This window comes from Zootoca vivipara, chromosome 13, assembly GCF_965207765.1.
Source record: "Zootoca vivipara chromosome 13, rZooViv2.hap1.1, whole genome shotgun sequence".
NCBI lineage: Eukaryota > Metazoa > Chordata > Lepidosauria > Squamata > Lacertidae > Zootoca > Zootoca vivipara.
Genome location: NC_142596.1, coordinates 34,176,057 through 34,196,780, shown reverse-complemented (window position 1 = coordinate 34,196,780; position 20,724 = coordinate 34,176,057). Strand labels below are relative to the sequence as shown.

Below are 20,724 nucleotides of genomic sequence, written 5' to 3'. Positions count from 1 at the left end.
TCAGTGATTTGAACCCTGCTCTCGCAGCAACTAGTTCAGCATTCTAACCACTACACCAGATTTTGATTATCCCAGCTACATGATGTTTAGGGTTGGGTGCAGGCGCCATTGCAATAGTGCAGCTAAGGCAGCAATCCTAACTAAGGTCACATCCACATCAGACATTTAAATCACACGTCTTCCCCCAAAGACTCTTGGGAACTGTAGTTCACCCCTCACAAAGCTACACTTCCCAGAACCTTTAACAACCTACATTGCTTGGGATTCTTTGGGATTCCATGGGTTGATGTTTGCTCCAATTGATTGCTAAAAAGCGGGTTTTTGCGTGGAAAGCTCCAGAGCCAAAAAAAAAAGGTGCTCAGACATGGAGCTTTAAAGGATGGACCGTGTCTGGAAAGGTAAGTGTGGATAAGCTGCTAGTTTCACTAGATTCAGTGGAGCTTTACTCCCAGGTAAGTGGAGCCAGGATTGCACCCTTAGGCCATCGTGTCATTTCCACTCTACCTTATTCCAGTTCTCTAATGGTATTTCATTGGGATAGATGAGCAGTTTCCACCCGCTGCTTTGCACAGGTTGCTGCTCTGTGTGGTGATTTTGCATTTGACCCTGGGACTTGCTTACCTACCGGTTTCCTCAGCTGTGTTTACATGAAACAGGTGGGGATATGAATCTGTGAGCAAGGGACAGCACATCACAAATCACTGGCCTGGCTCCTTTGTCTGCCCATTGAACCCACCCAACCACACCCAGCACCTGCTGCCTGAGGACAACACCCCACTCTGTCTAATGTTAGGGCGGGCCCTGAAATCTGTCAGCACCCCCACCTGCAGAGCAAAGGTGGAAAAAGTGGGTGGAGAGAAGTTTTTTTCCTTTAAATTGTCATAACACTAGAAATTGGGGCCATCCAATGAAGCTGAATGTTGGAAGATAGACAAAATACTTCTTCATGCACCGCATAGTTAAGGCACCAAGCAAAAGGTTTCCTCTATAACCAGACCTTTGGCCTTCAACTATTTGTGCCCTTTTAGGAATGAGTGGGATGTTTTAAATGCATCCCCTCCGCCCGCCCTTGGTTTTGATATATCTATGTGGGTTTCTTGGTTTGTTGGCTGTAAGCCACTTTGGGGAGCCTTGGGCAAGATAAAGCGATGAACCAGTTTATTAAATAATAATAAAAATTAAACTTTGGAACTCGCTCCCACGGGAGGCAGTGATGGCCACCAACTTGGATGACTTTAAAAGAGGATTGGACAAATTCATGGAGGGCAAGGCTATCAATGAGCACTAGCCAATATGGCTATGCTCTGCCTCCTGGTCAGAAGAAATAGACCCAGTTGGTGGAAACCACAGGAGGGGAGAGTGCTGTTGTGCTCCTGCCCTGCTTGTGGGCTTTCTGTGGGTATCTGGTTGGACACTGTGTGTACAGGATGCTGGACTAGATCTAGGACTCTATCCTTATGTTCTTAAGTCAGTGCATCTAAGAGGGTTGTAGCCTGGCTGGGACCACCACATCTCTAAGTTGATGTTTTGCATTACCTGGGATTTGTTTTGTTTTGTTTTCTGAGTGGGGTGGAAATTTGCTTTATAGATGGACAGCCTCCATTTAATGAATGAGAGCTTGGTTCATTTACAGGAACAATTGGAAGCGGGGCATATCAGCAACCACCGTCACCAACTGCCCTATCCAATGTAGAGTTCCTCTTGCTCAGAGTGGATTTTTCAGGAGACTTTGGCTTAAGTGATTGGGGTGGGACACCACTTGCCATTATGACAGCGAGCAGAACAGGGTGCTCAAAGTGGGAGGGAAGAAATTTAAAGTGTTATTCAAAAAAATCTACTCCTAACAGCACAAGCTTATACATGCTTAAAGGTAAAGGTAAAGGGGCCCCTGACCATCAGGTCCAGTCGTGTCCGACTCTGGGGTTGCGGTCTTTATCTCGCTTTATTGGCTGAGGGAGCCGGTGTACAGCTTCCGGGTCATGTGGCCAGCATGACAAAGCTGCTTCTGGCAAACCAGAGCAGCGCACGGAAACACTGTTTACCTTCCCGCCGGAGTGGTCCTATTTATCTAATTGCACTTTGACGTGCTGTCGAAACTGCTAGGTGGGCAGGAGCTGGGATCGAGCAACGGGAGCTCACCCTGTTGCGGGGATTGAACCGCCGACCTTCTGATCGGCAAGCCCTAGACTCTGTGGTTTAACCCACAGCCCACCAAGTTCAATGAGGCTTATTTCCAGGACTGCAACCCTAGTTACTTATTTGTCTTTTAAAGTGTCCTTCTATATCCACAATAATAGTAGCTAAATGAGAAAGTTTCCTCTCACAGGAAACCCCAGTGTTTCTACATGAGTTATTGATTCTAGGTATGCCTCGTGGTTGGAAGGAGAAAAGCCAAAGGAGCAGGGGCTCATCCAGAGAGACACCAGGCAGCCTCCTCTGAGGATGGGTCTTTCCACTGTCTGAATCAGGAACCTCAGGGTTCTAGCAAATAATGAGCGCCAAGGGCCTTCTGGTGGTTCCCTCATTGCGAGAAGTGAGGTTACAGGGAACCAGACAGAGGGCCTTCTCGGTAGCAGCACCTGCCCTGTGGAATACCCTTCCATCAGATGTCAAGGAAATAAGCAGCTATCCTAATTTTAAAAGACATCTGAAGGCAGCCCTGTTTAGGGAAGCTTTTAATATTTAATGCTGTATTGTTTTAATATTCAATTGGGAGCCGCCCAGAGTGGCTGGGGAGACTCAGCCAGATGGGCGGGGTATGAATAATAAATATTATTATTATTATTATTATTATTATTATTATTATTATTATTATTACAAAAATAGTAGATCTAGTAAGCCTGGCATCTGCCCACTTTTGATTTAGAAGATGTTCCGCTTTGCACTTGCCAGTCTTTTCACCGCCAGCTTCACTTCCTGGTTCCGTAGGCTGTATATAATGGGGTTTAGCATGGGGGTTACGATGCAATACAGGGCTGAGACCAGTGTGTCCACATCTAAGGAATAGCCTGCGCTGGGCCGGTTGTAATTAAAGAGAGCAGTCCCAAAGAACATAATGACCACTGCAAGATGAGATGTGCATGTAGAGAAAGCCTTCCTCCTGCCCTCTGTGGAGCGGATCTGGAGGATGGCTAAAGCGATGAAGACGTAGGAGATGATGATGAAGAAGCAGGGGCTAACCCCAATGAACATGCTGGCTGTGTGGAGCACAATATTATTCAGAGCTGTATCCGTGCAGGACAACTCCAAAAGCGGGGGGACGTCACACATAAAATGGTGGATCTCCCTCGGCCCACAAAATGACAGGGTGGATGTCAAGAGAGTGTGCACAAGGGAGTTCAGGAAGCCCCCTGTCCACGACCCAGCCACCATTTGGAAGCAGACTTTCCTATTCATTATGACCGTGTACAGCAGCGGGTGGCAAATGGCTACATATCGGTCATAAGCCATGGCCGCTAGGAGGATGCACTCTGACCCAACACAAGAAATGAGGGAGAAGATTTGGACCATGCATCCAGCGTAGGAGATGGTCTTGGGCTCACGGAGGAAGTCTGCCAGCATTTGGGGGACGGTGGTGGTCATGTAGCAAAGATCAATGAAGGACAGGTGGCCGAGGAGGAAGTACATGGGTGTGTGGAGACGGCTGTTGGCCATGACAACCAGAATGATGAGGAGATTCCCCGTCAAGGTCACCGTGTAAACGATGGAGAAGGCCAAGAAGAAAAATATTTGCAATTCAGGATGGTTTGAGAATCCCAGGAGGACGAATTCATGGATGGAGGTTTGGTTTCGGAGGTTTCCTACACATTGGGAAGAAGAAAGAGGATGAATGAAGCTTTGGAAGTCATGTGCTGTGGTGATGGTCACTAACCTAAACCTAATTTACATTGAGAAGATTATAACTGGTTTTTTGGGTGGTAAAAGACTGACTTGATATTCCTTTATGATACATAGCTACAAGCTTACTGAAGAAGCCAACTGTGGCGAAACAAGGTGCATGACCTAGGAACCTTGTCTTCACTTGTGGATATTCCCATTTCACCTGTGGATATTCTCATGCCCCGGACGCATTGTTGCCACCTACCTAAACGTTGGTGAACACCTCATTCTGTGGAACTCAAGCATTTACATCTATTTTGCAAGTACTTTTGAATTGATTTATCTCCACATGGATACCCTATATGAACTATGACTTATGAACTACTACTTATGACTGTGGACATTGCATTTATGTTGGACTAAGTCCTTTTCTGATACTTTGCAACACATGGTTGTGCTATTTATGTTATTTCACATTGTCTTTATAAATTCTTGAATGACTTGTTACAGCAGCCGGTTACACCTGTTTATATAATGGCAATTATTTGTGCTTCATGGTGCTGTCAGGACTATTGCACAAGATCCCGCGTTCAATGTTGTTTGAGCCTGCAAATGTTTTGGGGCAGACATGCTCTTTTGTCTTCAATTTGTGCCTGTTCTGCAACTTCCTGCCGAAATCCCATAACTCTTTATACCACAGACATTCTGGCTTATTTTTTGTCCGGCTTTTGTTGTACTGTAGTGCAAGGGAGCCCCTCTGGGCAGCAATAATGCAGAAATATTGGGAAGCATCACAAAACAACGAAGAAAATGGAATGATGCGTGGACAGTCCAGTGTAAATCCATGCACAATGATTGCATTAATGATATGTTAGAGAATTTGAATTCATTTGAGGCTTGAGCTAGATCCAGAATGTACAGAATGTCCATTGTCTCTTGCATAAATGCTTGACTTTCAGTTTTCTCTCCTCTCTTCTTTGAAGTCTCTTTGGGAGATTAATCTTGGAAGTGTATTGGATAATGCATAGTGGGAAAAGTTATAGCTTACTCCCACTTTTAGATCCGTCTCCAAAAATATCCATGGAAACTCCTTAAAAATAATCCACCAATGGTTCTTGACTCCAGTCTGCCTGGCACATATGTTGGATAATATATGCCCTCTTGTCTGCGTCCCCCTATGCATGTCATCATCACCCTCAAAGACATGGAGAAAGAATTGCTTCATTTTTACCTGTTCATTATATATTTTTCATAAAAGTTACAAAAATAAATAAATAAGCAATACTGTACCACTTAACAGAGTAAAAAGGGCAATGTGTGGGGAGAGGGTGGTGGTTTTGAGGAAATCCACCCCCCCTCCCCCCAAAAAAGATTTACAAAAACAGACTTCTATTTAGCCTTCTGTGGTCACAACACACATTCCAGTAAACTATTAAATCCACCTACTTAACTGCAACATTAATCTATTCATTGCTTCTGGTAGGTCATTTCAATCAAATCTCTGTTTTGTCTCCTTTTCATGAACCATGTACGGTATGTATGATATGCAGTGCAAAGTTATATGGGGACATAAGCAAATAAAAAGTTTTCTTGTGAAATGGTGCAGACCTGATTTTCTGGTTTTCTGGTTCAGGCAGGCTGAACTAGTAAGACCTACTCAGCAGTCAACTTTTGTTAACACCACCAACTTTATCTAGGGAAATTCTAAGAAGCATTGTGGAAAAGAAGGAAAAGAATGAAGATTGAGGATTTCCAATAGCAGAATGTTCAGGTTTAAACCCCTCTGAGCCATTGTTGCTCTTATTCTATACAAAAATTCTATACAAAATTTATTTAAGATCTTTATACACCATTTAATTATTCACATTTCTAAGCAGCAGACTTGAAGAAAATGAGACAATAAAGCAATGCAAATTTATCATAAAACCCCAATGATACCTTAAAATGCCTTTTGGAGCAAGAAAGTGGGGTGGGGGATCATCAGGAAAGATTGCAAAGCAGTTTGCAAGGGAAATTGAACAACAAAATTAAGTGGTAGAATCTATAAAGCAATAACAACATTGAAATCCATAAAACAGGGTTCCACTCCCTCCATGCCGCATGGATGCCACACACATTCACACACCAAACAAACTACGGTACACCTACATTTACACACACAAACACGCTGTCCCTCACTCTCAACAATTCCTGGACGCAGGATGCAGATACAAAAGGAGCATAAGAAATGCTGGCAGGAAACTAAAGACCAGGAAACTAAAACCAAATCTGACTTGCAAAACTCTCTCTCTCTCTCTCTCTCTCTCTCTCTCTCTCTCTCTCTCTCTCTCTCTCTCTCTCTCTCTCTCTCTCTTTTGTGTCTGTCTGTCTTGAGGATGGATACCCCACCTTTCCATTGAAAGGAGCACAAGGTGACTTATGGAAAGTATGTGGCAAAAATGACAGAGGCATACAGTACAAGTAAAAATCTATCAACCAAAAATCTAACAGCGGTTCTGGATCCAAATGAAGAATGTTGAGGAAAGAGCTGCAGCAAACGGGACCCTTCGTTGTAAATGCCATTTCTGCCTTCAATTGGTCTCTGAGCCGTGTTTTGCTGATTCGTGACGCCATGCATTTTACTTTAAGGGCTCGCCCACATTTCCACTTGTCTTGTGCCTAGAAAGCATGAGTCCAAGTGGTTTTCTGCTTGCCCCATGCTTTCTTGGCATGGGTCTGAGTGGTTTTGTCTTTGCCTTGCTGCTTTCCCACCGAAAACCGACTCTTTAGCACTAAATCAGAACAAACAGCAATTGGGGAAACGGGGGGGGGGGAGCGGTGGAGCAAAGGGAGTTGTGGATGAGCCCTAAATAAGAATCTTTTGCCTGTCAGGTGCTGCTCCCCTCATCCCTGACGACTGGCCATGCTGTCTGGGGTGATGGAAGTTGGAGTCCAGCCACATCAGGAAGGCCACAGCTCCCCTGCCTCTTCTTACCCATCCTCCTCCTTCTCCTTCTTCTCTACAGGAGCTATTAAGGACATCTCCTACATATCAAGCTAGCAGCCTCTTTTATACTGAGACATTGTTCCTGGTGCGGATGGGCAAATCTGCCAATTTCAGTTTCGCCAGTTTCTAATTTCCCCACTCTTCAGACTAGCTCTCCACATTTCAACAGTGCAGAACTGGCCCAGGTGCATTTGTAAGAGATCAATCTTGGTGTGGCAGAACTCATAGTTTGGAAGTTTGTACTTCACTGTACTCTTTTCGGCACCTGCTAAAACATTTTTCTTTAGGCCAGCCTATTCATTTAGCTTATCAATTATTTTTTAAAAATATATATATCTCTCTCTTGATTTCCTTGTTTTATTCTTTTCGTAAACTGCTTTAAGTTTTTTTTTAAACTAAGCTGTATATAAATTTCTTTTCTTTTTCAAGAAATGTCTTTTCTTTTCCAATATTCACATTTTTGTGTGCAATTTCCCCTCATATGTGGACATCTCTGCCAAGCAAATTTCCCCCTAATAAAATGCATTTGGTGTGGGTGTGTTACTTTCACTAATAAATGCATTTTAATGCACATTTTAGCCTGGTCTATGAATTTTTGTACATATTACGAACTACATGCAAACTGAACCTAATTCCTCCCTTTGTTCCTCATTACAGCTTCCACTTATACCGTCTAAACACCTACCATTGAAGCCAGGAGCCATAATGGCCGCTGCAGAAGGCTGCCTCACTGGAACAGAATTGTGAAGCAAAGGGATTCCCTCAAAGACCTGTGGGCATGAAAGAAGAAAACAAAGGTGCTGGAGAGCATTTGAGAATCTGTTGCATGTATCTGTTGGGGGGGGGGGGAATCAGTGTTTTTATAATGTGGCACAGCTACAATCGCTGATGATGTTCCCTCACTATTGAGAACCAGCCCTTGTCTTTTCCCCCAGAATCTTTCCACATTTGTATTAAAGCCGAATCTTCCTTTCTGAACAGTCAAAGCTGGGTTAGCTAGAAAAACATCTACTGTACGCTGATTTTAACAAGGGGTGGGGGAAGAAGAGGCGCTTACCTTGCTGGGAGCCAAGGTCTGTAGAGATGTGCTTCCTTGGGCTGGCATTTTAAAATGCTTCTGTGCCTCTGAGGAGATGTATTCACCAAAGGCTCTCAGATCCAGCAATCCACACTGTGGGGGGTTCTGTTGTCACGGATAATGAAAAGGGAATAATTAACATAAGAAAACAAGAAGAGCCTGCTGGATCAGGACAGTGGCTCATCTAGGCCAGCATCCTGTCCTCACAGTGGCTGACCAGGTAATATCCATCTAGCTTAATATCGTCTACACCATGGGTTGCCAACCTGGTACCTACCTCCCACTAGTGGGCATTTCAGGATTCTAGGGCGGTAGGGGGTTCTATGGCACAAGCTGAATCCTCCTTCCATCGAGCACTGGTGGGCAGTAAGGAAAACTTACCATCAAGTAAGATGCGTTAGTGGGCGGTAGGTATAAAAAGATTGACTACCCCTGGTCTACATTGACAATGGCTGTCCAAGCTTTAAGGCAGGTGTCTCTCCAAGCTGCATTTGGAGATGCTGAGACTTGATCTTGGGACCTCCTGCATGCAGAGAAGAAGAAGAAGAAGAAGAAGAAGAAGAAGAAGAAGAAGAAGAAGAAGAAGAAGAAGAAGAAGAAGAAGAAGAAGAAGAAGAAGAAGAAGAAGAGTAGTAGTTTGGATTTGATATCCCGCTTTATCACTACCCGAAGGAGTCTCAAAGCGGCTAACATTCTCCTTTCCCTTCCTCCCCCACAACAAACACTCTGTGAGGCGAGTGAGGCTGAGAGACTTCAGAGAAGTATGACTAGCCCAAGGTCACCCAGCAGCTGCATGTGGAGGAGCAGGGACGCGAACCCAGCTCCCGAGATTATGAGTCTACCACTCTCAACCACTACACCACCGAGCCAGGCTCCTTCCTCAAGCATTTTTAGGGGTCCGCCCAAAACAACCCTGTTTGTGATGTACCCTCCAACATTTATGTGATGAAACAGGGACATCCTAAGGGAAAGCAGGACATTCTGGGATCAAATCAGAAACCGGGACAGCTTCTGTAAATCCGGGACTGTCCCTGGAAAATAGGGACACTTGGAGGGTCTGAGACTGATGCCAGGGTGGTCACAGAAGTGTAAGAAGAGAACCAAGCAGCGCATATTTGCACAATCTAAATGGAGACACAATGCATCTCACCTTGGTGGGGGAAGATGGTGAGCAGGCAACTTGTGTGCCTCCTCACTCTGCTCTGCCGGTGCCTACTGGGTGTGGGCAACTTTGAGGCCCCCTTTTCTCTCCATCCTTTGGATTATTTGTCTTTAAACTGCTCTTAGGCCACGCAGCCCTTCAAAGAGAGAACCCATCAGATAAGAGAGAGTTGTCCTCTGTACAGTAAGACACACTGCCACACTGGCAGGTTCATGTGGACGTAGGCCAGGGCTGGCCCACCCTTGAGGCGAGGTGAAGCAGTGTGGGGCAGTTGGGAGAGGTCTTCTGTGTTTGTATATATGCCTGAATAAAACTGCATATCCTAAAGACACCACTGTCTCCGCTGAGCCTCATTCCAAGGGCAAGTGTTGGAATCCAGTGAATACAATTGGCACTGTTGCTTTCAGTCCACAGAAAATACATTCTTGATCATGCCGTCCCCTATTTGCAGTGTGTTTTCTTTGCATGGAAATGAATGGAGTGAAATAATATAACGATGATGCCATTTGTGGAATTAATTATGTAAATTACATGAAGTGTGTGATTTTGCCACAGTGGACAGTGTTTTGTTTTGTTTTGGTTTTTTTGGAAGATGATCTGCAGCAGAATGGAAGCAGTGCTCGGTTTCAAATCCCCACTCAGCCATTAAACTCACTGGGTAATACTGGGGTCAGTCGCTCGCTCTCAGCCTAACCTACCTCACAGGTTCAGGTAGGTAGCCGTGTTGGTCTGACGCAGTCAAAATTTAAAAATTGTCCAGCTTATATCCAGAACAAACTTAGTTGGTCACTAAGGTGCTACTGGACAATTTTTCATTGATTAATTTATTTCTACCTCACAGGGTTGGGGTGGGGTGGGAGGAGGACTATGTACGCCACCTTTAGCTCCTTGGAGGAAAGGTGGGATATAAATGTTATAAATAAATGCATGTGAAATTAAGGGTCAAGTGGAAAACATTGCCTTCTCACATCCCTAGTAGCAGCCATTGTTTTAAGAAAAACCTGGACTAAAATTTGGATAATGGACATTACCCAAATTCCGGGGGTGGAGGGGAGGTCAGATCCAGCTGCTGGGCCTCTGCCCAGATAATGCACACAAGGAGAACAGCAGGCAGGCGACTTAACTTCTTGCTGTGTTTATTTTTTAACCTGTTCCCGGAGGAACTGTCCCTCAGCTACTGCTATGTAAAGCACAATGTGGGGTATCGTTAAAAGTTAGCTGTAGTTTTTTCCTAGTAAACTTTCAGATGTGGTGCCTGGGGCCTTATTATTGTCTCCCAGTTTTCTTTAAAATGCTTCATGGGGGAATTCCTTATTAAGATACGCTTGAGACTGATTTTCTAGTCTCTGGTGCATTCCAAACTTGAAACCATCCCTCTGGCTTTTGGTTAGCTCAAAACCCAAGTAATACATAGGAGATTTTGCTTTGTTTTTGTTTTAGTGTCAAAAATAGCAACATTATGTCTTCTAAACATGCATTTTCCCTCTGCGTTCTAAATAGCTAGGGATCACACATGCACACTTTAGCGGGGTTTGTTTCATATTGTCACAAAGGTTGCACCACCGCCAACACCTACTGAGTGGTAGCAAGATTCCAGGGGGTTCTTCATGTTTCCATTACCCTGTTTCTCATATTTTAAGACATACCCATAAAATAAGCCATAGCAGGATTTTTAAGCATTCAAGGAATATAAGCCATACCCCGAAAATAAGACATAGTGATAGGCGCAGCAGCAATGCCGGCCGCGGCAGGAGGAGGAGGAAAAAATTAAGACATCCCTCGAAAATAAGCCATAGTGTGTTTTTTTGAGGAAAAAATAAATATAAGACATGTCTTATAATATGAGAAACACGGTAGGAATCAAAGCACAGCAGAGACTGTCATGTCTTTAAGAAATATGGTTTATTAACACACTTTTACAACTTGAGTGTAGATGGAATGCAGACTTGAACAATGCTTGTTGAGGTCTTGAACCAAAAATCGTAATCAACCATGGCAGAAACCTGAGCTGGATCCAGGTGGAGAGACGACAAGTCAGATCTTAGGGTACTTGAAAATGCAGTTTATTGCAAAAATAGATAGAGTAAGTACATGGGTGGCACATCGATGGAAATGGCAATTATTTGGTTAAAACTATAGAGACGGCAGGAGATATGGAAGACTGGGAGAAGCAGGATAGCATACGGTGCCGAAGAAAGGAACAATGCAAATGGAGCCAGATAGACAAGTGAGGAGCCTAATTCGATTGGATAAAAGAGATTAAAATGTAAGTGCATATGGATGGCGCTGTCCGTCTGAGGCCACATCTGTACCAGACATTTAGAACAGAAACCTCTGCGCAGAAGCCTCTGACTTTCATGTGACTGGAATGCAGCCTACTGTTCAAAGGTTAAGAGCCACATCTGTTGTGGGACTCACTTTTTGCCTCTGGTCCCACCCACACCACTGGTATGTGGTCCTTGGGTTGAAGAAATTGACTTAGGTTGTGTTCCATTGTGTGCATAAACAAGTCCCGGTTAGAAAAATACGGGATCGGCAGTGTCGGCACTGGAAGTCGCTTCTATGCATGCCCAGACATGCGTAGAAGCAACTTCCGGTGCCGGCGCTGCCCGATTTCTGGTGCCCAGACATGGGCAGAGTGGCACCAGAAGTCACTTCTATGCATGTCCAGACATGCGTAGAAGCAACTTCCGGTGCCGGCGCTGCCCGATTTCTGGTGCCCAGACATGGGCAGAGCAGCACCAGAAGTCACTTCTATGCATGTCCACACATGCGTAGAAGCAACTTCCGGTGCCGGCGCTGCCCGATTTCTGGTGCCCAGAAATGGGCAGAGTGGCACTGGAAGAAATCCGGGGGAATTACAGGATATTTCACCATTCGGGATGACAGCGGGAAACGGCTTTAAAAACGGGGGTTTCCTGGGGAAAACAGGAGACTTGGAAGCTATGCTTAAAACTGCAGCACCTTGTGTTTTCAGTGTTCCTAAATGCTTAGCTTTGGAGCATGCCATGGCTAAACAGCTCCCCTTTCGTGCTCATTGGGCGACTCTAGGACAATGGAGGCAGAGACCCTGCTGCAGAAATAGTAAGAGGTCTTCAAGCCCCAAAGACCCTGGCACCTCACTGCCCCTGCCCCATGCTAGGGGGGCAGTGATGTGCCAGGGTCTTATTCTACTCCCCGTCCTAATGAGGTACCAGCACAGCACCCCACAATGTGAAGATGATTTTTCCAGCGCCCTTGTTGACCGGGATGTTGAGAGCACAGTCATGTTGACTAGCACCCAAAATGTACCTAGAGAGAAGAGCGATTGGTTTTTGAACGGTTCCTGCACTGCATAATAAAGCCAGAAAGTTAAGCTCGGTGGCATAAGAAAAAAGAAGCAGAAAAGCATCAGAACTCGTAGTGGAGAAATCCTCCAATCGCTCCTACGGCCACGGCAGTGTTGTGAGAAGAGCATTCACCTGCAAGGAAATGAGACTTTTGGTTATCAAAGGGAAGAGAGGGTTGTAATTTAAACTGGGGGTGGGGAAACTTTGGCCCTTCTGTTGTTGCTTAACTACAGCTCCCATCAGCACCGGGAAGCATGGCCAATGGCCAAAGGATGCTTGGAGTTCTAGTTTAGCAAATTCTGGGGAGGTTCCCACAAATTATATAGTCTCAATAATGGGCTCTCTGCTTTATAGGTGTCTTACAAAGATGGAACGATTATTATGTTGCACCTGTAATTATGTGCCAGTTTTGCAGCTAAAAGCCGTCAAGTGGACACATCCAGGGTAAGGCCATCTCACAGATAAACTGGTCCCAAGTTGTTAAGGTCTTCATATACTAATAGTAACAACTTGAACTTTGCCTGGTAGCAAATTGGTAGCCAATGCAGGTCTCTGAACAAAGTATTAGACACACTAGGAGTAGCATATCCATTGAAATCAATGGATCTGATGGGTCTACTCATGGGTGACTTGGTACATTATTTTTAAAATATGTGATAGGTTGGGAAACAATTTTTATCTATGCACCCACACCAGTTGCCATTATCTTTACCTTCAAGAATCTTCTCCGTTCTCTTAACTCTTCGTGCTTCCTTGTGATTGTCTTCAGAAACTGGGCTGAAGGAGTCTAACAGAGGAAGTGCTTTAGAATGTGAGTCCTCATTCAGCCACAAACTTACAAAGGCAAACTGTGCATGTTACTCAGTGGGATTTCCCACTGAGCTTGATGGGACTTACAGAGTAATCATAGATACATCTACTCCGAAGTAAGTCTCGTTCTCGTCCATAGGGTTTACTCCAAGGTAAGAAGGTATAGGATTGTAGCCTTATTCTTTACCAACAGTGCAATCCAAACCCAAGATCTGCCAAGATGAGAGTTTGGATCTGGCGGTTCTTGGACTTTCCCAGCTTGGGTACCTTATGCCGGTTGAGCCAGAGATACACCAGGGTAAATCCCTCAGCCAGTGCGAATTAAACCAGAGTAAGTTAAAAAGGGGGAGGTTTTCGGAGGGCATGGACAAAGCTAGACTCGCCCAGTGGCAGAGCTGCATGCTCCGGGAGCAGAGAGCAGGTGGGAGCGTGGCTGGCGTGCATCCCAGGGGCATGGCTCGGGGGAGCGGCCGCGATGGTACCCCCCTCCCCAATGGTGCCGGGGGTGGTGCGCTCCCCACGCTCCCCATTCCTCAGCCAGTAGACTCGCCCACAATTGCACTTCCTTAATACAAGATGGGTGACACCTGGCTTGAGAGCAGTACATGTGATCTAGGAGTCTTGGTAGACCACAAACTTGACATGAGTCAACAGTGTGATGCAGCAGCTAAAAAAGCCAATGCAATTCTGGGCTGCATCAATAGGAGTATAGCATCTAGATCAAGGGAAGTAATAGTACCACTGTATTCTGCTCTGGTCAGACCTCACCTGGAGTACTGTGTCCAGTTCTGGGCACCACAGTCCAAGAAGGATACTGACAAGCTGGAACGTGTCCAGAAGAGGGCAACCAAAATGGGTTGGGCATGGGAATACCCACAAGTGAAGACAAGGTTCCTAGGTTATATATCAAGGTTATATATCAAGGTTATATATCAAGGTTATATATCAAGTCAGTACCGTGTTTCTCATATTATAAGACATGTCTTATATTTATTTTTTCCTCAAAAAAACACACTATGGCTTATTTTTTAGGGATGTCTTATTTTTTTCCTCCTCCTTCTGCCGCGGCCGGCATTGCTGCTGCGCCTATCACTATGTCTTATTTTCGGGGTATGGCTTATATTCCTTGAATACTTAAAATCCTGCTATGGCTTATTTTATGGGTATGTCTTAAAATATGAGAAACAGGGTACTCCGTCTTTGAAAGGTATGTACTTACATTGAGAAGTTTATTACTGGTTTTTTGGGTGGTAACAGACTGACTTTATATTCCTTTATGATACATAGCTACATGCTTACTGAAGAAGCCAACTGTGGCGAAACAAGGTATATAACCTAGGAACTTTGTCTTCACTTGTGGATATTCCCATGCCCCACCCGACCTTCATTCGGACGCTTCGTTGCCACCTACCTAAACGCTGGAGAACACCTCATTCTGTTGAACTCAAGCATTTACATCTATTTGCAAGTACTTTTGAATTGATTTATTTCCATATGGATACCCTATATGAACTATGACATATGAACTACGACTTATGACTGTGGACATTGCATTTATGTTGGACTAAGTCCTTTTCTGATACTCTGCAACACGTGGTTGTGCTATTTATGGTGTTTCCTGCTTGGCAGGGGGTTGGACTGGATGGCCCTTGTGGTCTCTTCCAACCCTATGATTCTATGATTCTAACACACACACACCATTGCACACAGAACTATTTCCACTGGAAATGCAGGTGCATATTTAAAAATGTGAGGACATAAGAAAACCTGCTGGTTCAGCCAGTGACCCATCTAGCTCAGCGTCTTGCTCTCACAGCAGCCAACCTGATGCCTATGAGAAGCTCAAAAGCAGGACCTGAGTGTTACAGCACTCTCACCTGTGGTTTCCAGCCCTGGAATTCAGAGCTTCTGGCAGTGGAGACAGAACCTAGCCATCAGGGTTAGGAGCCACAGATATCCTCAACCTCCACAGATTTGCCTAATCCTATTGAATTTGTAGCAACTCTACTCAAGTTGCAGCATTCATTTTCTCCATAGATTTGCCACTCTAGCACTGGATGAATCAAACAGCAGTGCTCACTCACCAAACATCCAGAAACATCCTCTTTCCTTTTTTTGCCAGTTGAGAATGATGTCCAGCCACTGTGGTTTATAGAAGTCGGAGAATCCAGCCAGGCCACAAAACAAAACTGAGAGACAGAATGCAAACACGTTAAATGGCAACTATTGTCTTCCATCCCTCCTTGCTTCTTTCCATCCATCATGGCACCCAAAGTGGTTTCCCAGCAGTCAGTCTCTCACCCAAACACCAAGCAGACTTGGACCAGCTTAACTTCAGCAAAGATGGTAGCCTCACATGTCTCCATGGGGCCCTGCCCTTCTTATTATGCATTTGTGATGCTTTGTGCTCATGGTGCTATTGGGATGGCCCAACACAATCCTGCCTCCAACCTTATTCATGCCCGCAAAAGTTTTAGGGTGGACATACTGCTTCATTACCGTTCAGTGCCTATATCTGCATTTTGTGGTTGTTGTTGTTGAAATCCTCTAACTTTTCCTACCACAAATGTTCTGAGGGTTTTTTGGTCCTATTTTTATACAGTGGTACCTTGGTTCTCAAAAGCCTTGGTGCTCAAGCAACGTAGAACCGAAACACTACAAACCCGGAAGTGTTACGGATTCCGAACATGCTCCGTTTTGAGTGTTACACTTCCGTTTTGAGTGCCATACTTCAGTCTTGAGTATTACGCTGAAGTCTGTTTGTTTGTTTTGCTATTTATTTTGTGTTTTTGTTTTTGCGGCTCTGTTTTGTTTTGTTTTTGTGACTGTGTGGACCCCAATTCAGCTACTGATTGATTGTGTGACTGCAGTACATTGTTTAGTGATTTCATTCTATGGATCAGTGGTCTCGTTAGATAGTAAAATTCATGTTAAATTGCTGTTTTAGGGGTTGTTCTTTAAAGTCTGGTGGAACGGATTAATCCATTTTGCATTACTTTCTATGGGAAAGCATGCCTTGGTTTTGGAACACTTTGGTTTTGGAATGGACTTCTGTAACAGATTAAGCTTGAGAACCAAGGTACCACTGTAAAGTGGTTCCCTGAGTGAAGCACACTGCTTCCAATAGTGACTACAACACAGCAGTAAGGCCACTTACTGTTTTCCGTAAAAAGGTCTCCCATGGTCCCTAGAAGCGCTTGCCTTTCAGCGTAGACATTGATTTGCATCATTAAATGACAGAACACACTCTTGTAATATTGTGCATTGTGGAAGAGAGGATCCGAGCATCCTTTCTAGAAGTGAACAAGAAGCAGGGGAAGAAAGACTGTTTTTCCTATACCATCTTGTAGCACAGTTTTGCTTATCGAGAAAGGGATGGTGAAGAATGGAAGTATTCAGCTAATCAGAGAAAAAGTCTGTGCTCCCCCTCCCGAGACCATCATTAAACTACCTACTACGGTAAAGAGAACCAGTGTGAATATTCATGAATATTCGAAACACTGAAGTTTTCCAGTTTTGCCAGGACACATTTGAGTGGGAAAATCCAGAATGAGACTTTTGAAGCTTAAAAGATTCAAAATGAGTGTGCTTTCAACCTGATGGCATTTTGTGATTGTTTTCGTAGGCAAAAGCCCCTATTCCCCCTCACAGAGCTACAATACCCAGAGTGGTTTAACAATCACTCATTTTCCTTAGTAATTCCCAGGGAATTGTCACTCTGGAACGGGAATAGACTCTTAAGTAGTCTCAGGACCCGTAACAAAGTATGGTTCCCAGGATTCCTTGTGGGAAGCCATGACTGTTTAAAGTGGTATAATAGTTCTTTAAATTTTCTATTGATAACTGAAGCACTGGAAGGGCAATTTTCACCAAGATAGTGGCTGCATTGTGGTCCTGCAAGAAACCACCCCCATTCCTAGCAAGGATTCTTAAAAAACAAACAAAACCTATACCCCATAACCCAACTGCAATTTACACAATTTACATGCAGTTAGCCCTAAATATATATGGACCCAGGTGGCGCTGTGGTTAAACCACTGAACCTAGGGCTTGCTGATCAGAAGGTCGGCGGTTCGAATCCCTGTGACGGGGTGAGCTCCTGTTGCTTGGTCCCAGCTCCTGCCAACCTAGCAGTTCGAAAGCACGTCAAAATGCAAGTAGATAAATAGGAACCGCTACAGCGGGAAGGTAAACGGCGTTTCCATGTGCTGCTCTGGTTTGCCAGAAGCGGCTTTGTCATGCTGGCCACATGACCTGGAAGCTATACGCCGGCTCCCTCGGCCAATAATGCGAGATGAGCGCGCAACCCCAGAGTCGGTCACGACTGGACCTAATGGTCAGGGGTCCCTTTACCTTTACTAGCCCTAAATATAAGTGCTTTCCACCTAACAGCTGCTCTCAGATACTAAATACCATTACATGTCAACCATTAAATACTACCCAGTGCTAAACCAATGCATGTCAACTATCAAATGCTATCAAATATTGACAATGAATGTTATAACCACATCAAATACAGACAGTACAACTTATTCTATGAATATTTGACTAATCTGTTCATGCACACACATTTATGTGCAATGTGCCTTAGAAGTCATTGGCAAACATTAACCAGTTTTAACTGTTTTTAATTCTGAATTAAATTGTCACCGGTCCTGGGTCCTGCGAGTGAAAGGTGGGAAGTAAATTACTCTACTACTACTACTACCACCACCACCAGAGTAGTACTATTCTAGTAGTAATACAGTTGCAGTATTCATGGTACATTTCATCCAAGGTTCTTGATTCTGGATGAAAGGTGATATTCTGAACATAATGCTAGGCTCATTTCCATTCCCTACCCCTGCCCCCCCCAAAAAATTAATGTTTCTGCCCCGTTAGCAAAGCACATGGCCAACTCCTTACCATCTCTGCAAACAGGAAGTAGAAAAGCTGGTGGGACAGGCCGTATCCCGAGCAGTGTGTTTTTATCATGATGTTTCTGCAGTTATCTGGAACAAGGCAAGGTGTGCCACCGGCCCTTTTGTAGAAAAGCATGGCATTAGGCAATTTCAAGAGCCAGACAGGCGAGAGATTTGTGTAGCAGGCAACCCATGCTTCGGGGTACCTGGACTGCATGAGGTTGCTGATTCTGACACTCCAGTATTGTGGTGTAAAACCAAGATATTGCTGCATGCATCCCAATCTCTAGGTGGCGAGAGACTCCTGGGGTTCCAGCCATTACCTAGTATTTGCCGCCCCCTGATCTAGAGTCATAATGTTAACAATAGGTATAGAAACATAGAATCATAGAGTTGGAAGAGACCACAAGGGCCATCCAGTCCAACCCCCTGCCAAGCAGGAAACACCCTCAAAGCATTCTTGACATATGCATGTCAAGCCTCTGCTTAAAGACCTCCAAAGAAGGAGACTCCACCACACTCCTTGGCAGCAAGTTCCACTGCTGAACAGCTCTTACTGTCAGGAAGTTCTTCCTAATGTTTAGGTGGAATCTTCTTTTTGTAGTTTGAATCCATTGCTCTTCTCTAGAGCAGCAGAAAACAACCTTTCTCCCTCCTCTATATGACATCCTTTTATATAATTGAACATGGCTACCATATCACCCCTTAACTGTCTCTTCTCCAGGCTAAACATACCCAGCTCCCTAAGCTGTTCCTCATAAGGCATCGTTTCCAGGCCTTTGACCATTTTGGTTGCCCTCTTCTGGACACGTATGACAGAGAGGTAAGCGAAATTCCTACCCTGATCCTAGCAGGCTGGATATGCAGGAATCGCTTGTTCCCAAGTCCAGACATGAGCCGTTGGTTGGGGAGAAAGAAACAGGAGGGTCATTCCGAGCCCACTGATGGGGAATCTTCCAAAACCCTGGGCTTAAAGCTTGATGAAATGCTGCAAAGTGGGGTCGGGGGGGGGGCAAGGGGAAGAGATAATAGTTTGTTATTATTTTGCAATGACTTAGTTTGTAGACAATACGGTAATACTGAGCTAGAGAGACCATTGCTATGACTTGGCATAGGGGAGCTTCCTATGTCCCAATAGGACAGGGGTAGGAATGGATGACAACAGTGAATCTGTGACCTTTACATGACTAAGAGGCAGGTACATCCTGCCTGAGGGCCTCATTGCCCTACGTTCAAACATATTTCATACAGATGTCAATTTTGTGTGGATACCTATTTGAACATAGGGAGGGCTGGCATTATATGTTTCATTTAAGATTCATATACTGATGATCACTGTTACTGCAATGTGAAACTATTGTTTTTATTAGTACAAATTATATATTAAAATTTATCATAATTTATTTTATTTTCTCTCTTTTTCTTCTTTTCTCTTTTCTTCTTATTTAATTTGCAAATAAAAATCAATACATTCCCTTCTTGGCAACCTCCTGGGGGCCATATGCCAGCGGTGGGTGGGGCCAGAAGCAAAAGAGGGTGGAGCAATGCATGCAAATTCTACCATTGTTCAGTAGGCTAATTTCTGCACACACTTGCACACCCCTTTCTGTCTCCCACAGGGGCAGCCCATCCCATTTTGCCACCTGAGGTCTACCTCACACGGACAGCATCCTCCAACCAGTCCAACGTGAGGGATTATCAGAGTTCAGGGACACATTCCAGCCAGGCAGAAACATTTCTGGGTGAAGCAGGGCCATTGAGGGTTGTGGCCTGGGGTGAGTTCCAGGGGCCAGAAAGAGTGACATTTCCCCCTGGGGTTGAGCCTTGCCACCCCTGTGATAAGTCACCTTGAAACATGGGGATAGCAGATATTTGGGGAACGTCTTTGCCCTAAAGACAGATTCCTGCCTGCCTACTGTCCTCTCTAGCCACAGGCCCCACCCCACCCATATTCCACTATGGTGAGGTTTGATGTTACCTCTGTAAGAATCTGGCTCGTTCTGCTCTAGAGCATGCTTTGCTTTTTCGATCAAAGCTGACACCTTCGCATCCAAGCGTCGCACTCGCACTTGCTCCGACTCTAATCCAGACACCGAGGCCCATTTCTACAATGTTCCATTCAGATACGCTGGATATTTAGAGAAGAGAAAGAAGATGTTTGAATTCTGCCTCTAAAGGATGGAGAGTTGGGGGTGGGTCAATTCCCCTCCACCCCGTTATATGCAACTAAGTTCTATTCATTGTAGACCATTGTAGAGTCATTAATGCCTATTAATGGGTCTACTCTGGGTAGGACTAGCTTTAGACATAGCCCAAAGTTCAGTTCTTCACATTTCTGCAATAGTGTTCTCTTTCTCTCCCACCCTCCCCACCCCCCTAAATAAATGTACACTTATTTCTTTACTTTCTGGACCCTCCATTCAGTGTTATAACAAAGACCATTTTGCCTCTGTCTAGAAGACCCTGAAGGAAAACCTGCTTGGTTTTTAATGTTCAGAGGTGTGGGAAGGACTCCTCAGCCAAGAAAGACGTTTGGAAAACTACAAAATAAAGTCACACCCAGACTTGACGAGTGAAGCTGGCAATTTTTAAAGTGAGTGAGAGAAAGAAAGAAAGAAAGAAAGAAAGAAAGAAAGAAA

At 44.6% G+C, this 20,724-nt stretch overlaps 2 protein-coding genes across 2 annotated transcripts; both read right to left on the bottom strand.

Moving 5' to 3' along the window:
• Window positions 1-2,862: 2,862 nt before the first annotated feature.
• LOC118092968 (olfactory receptor 5V1-like) lies at window positions 2,863-10,654 on the bottom strand. The gene is made up of 4 exons (XM_088657261.1): window positions 10,622-10,654; window positions 7,863-7,988; window positions 7,491-7,575; window positions 2,863-3,800 (listed from the first exon to the last, which is right to left on the bottom strand). The coding sequence occupies exons 1-4, from the start codon at window positions 10,652-10,654 to the stop codon at window positions 2,863-2,865; spliced, it is 1,182 nt and encodes a 393-aa protein (XP_088513387.1).
• Window positions 10,655-11,092: 438 nt separating this feature from the next.
• On the bottom strand, window positions 11,093-20,213 carry C13H16orf89 (chromosome 13 C16orf89 homolog). Its single transcript, XM_035131840.3, has 7 exons — window positions 20,064-20,213; window positions 18,926-19,073; window positions 18,090-18,204; window positions 16,342-16,477; window positions 15,269-15,373; window positions 13,087-13,161; window positions 11,093-12,506 (listed from the first exon to the last, which is right to left on the bottom strand). The coding sequence occupies exons 3-7, from the start codon at window positions 18,156-18,158 to the stop codon at window positions 12,436-12,438; spliced, it is 456 nt and encodes a 151-aa protein (XP_034987731.3). The 5' UTR covers window positions 18,159-18,204; window positions 18,926-19,073; window positions 20,064-20,213; the 3' UTR covers window positions 11,093-12,435.
• Between the last annotated feature and the right edge of the window lie 511 nt (window positions 20,214-20,724).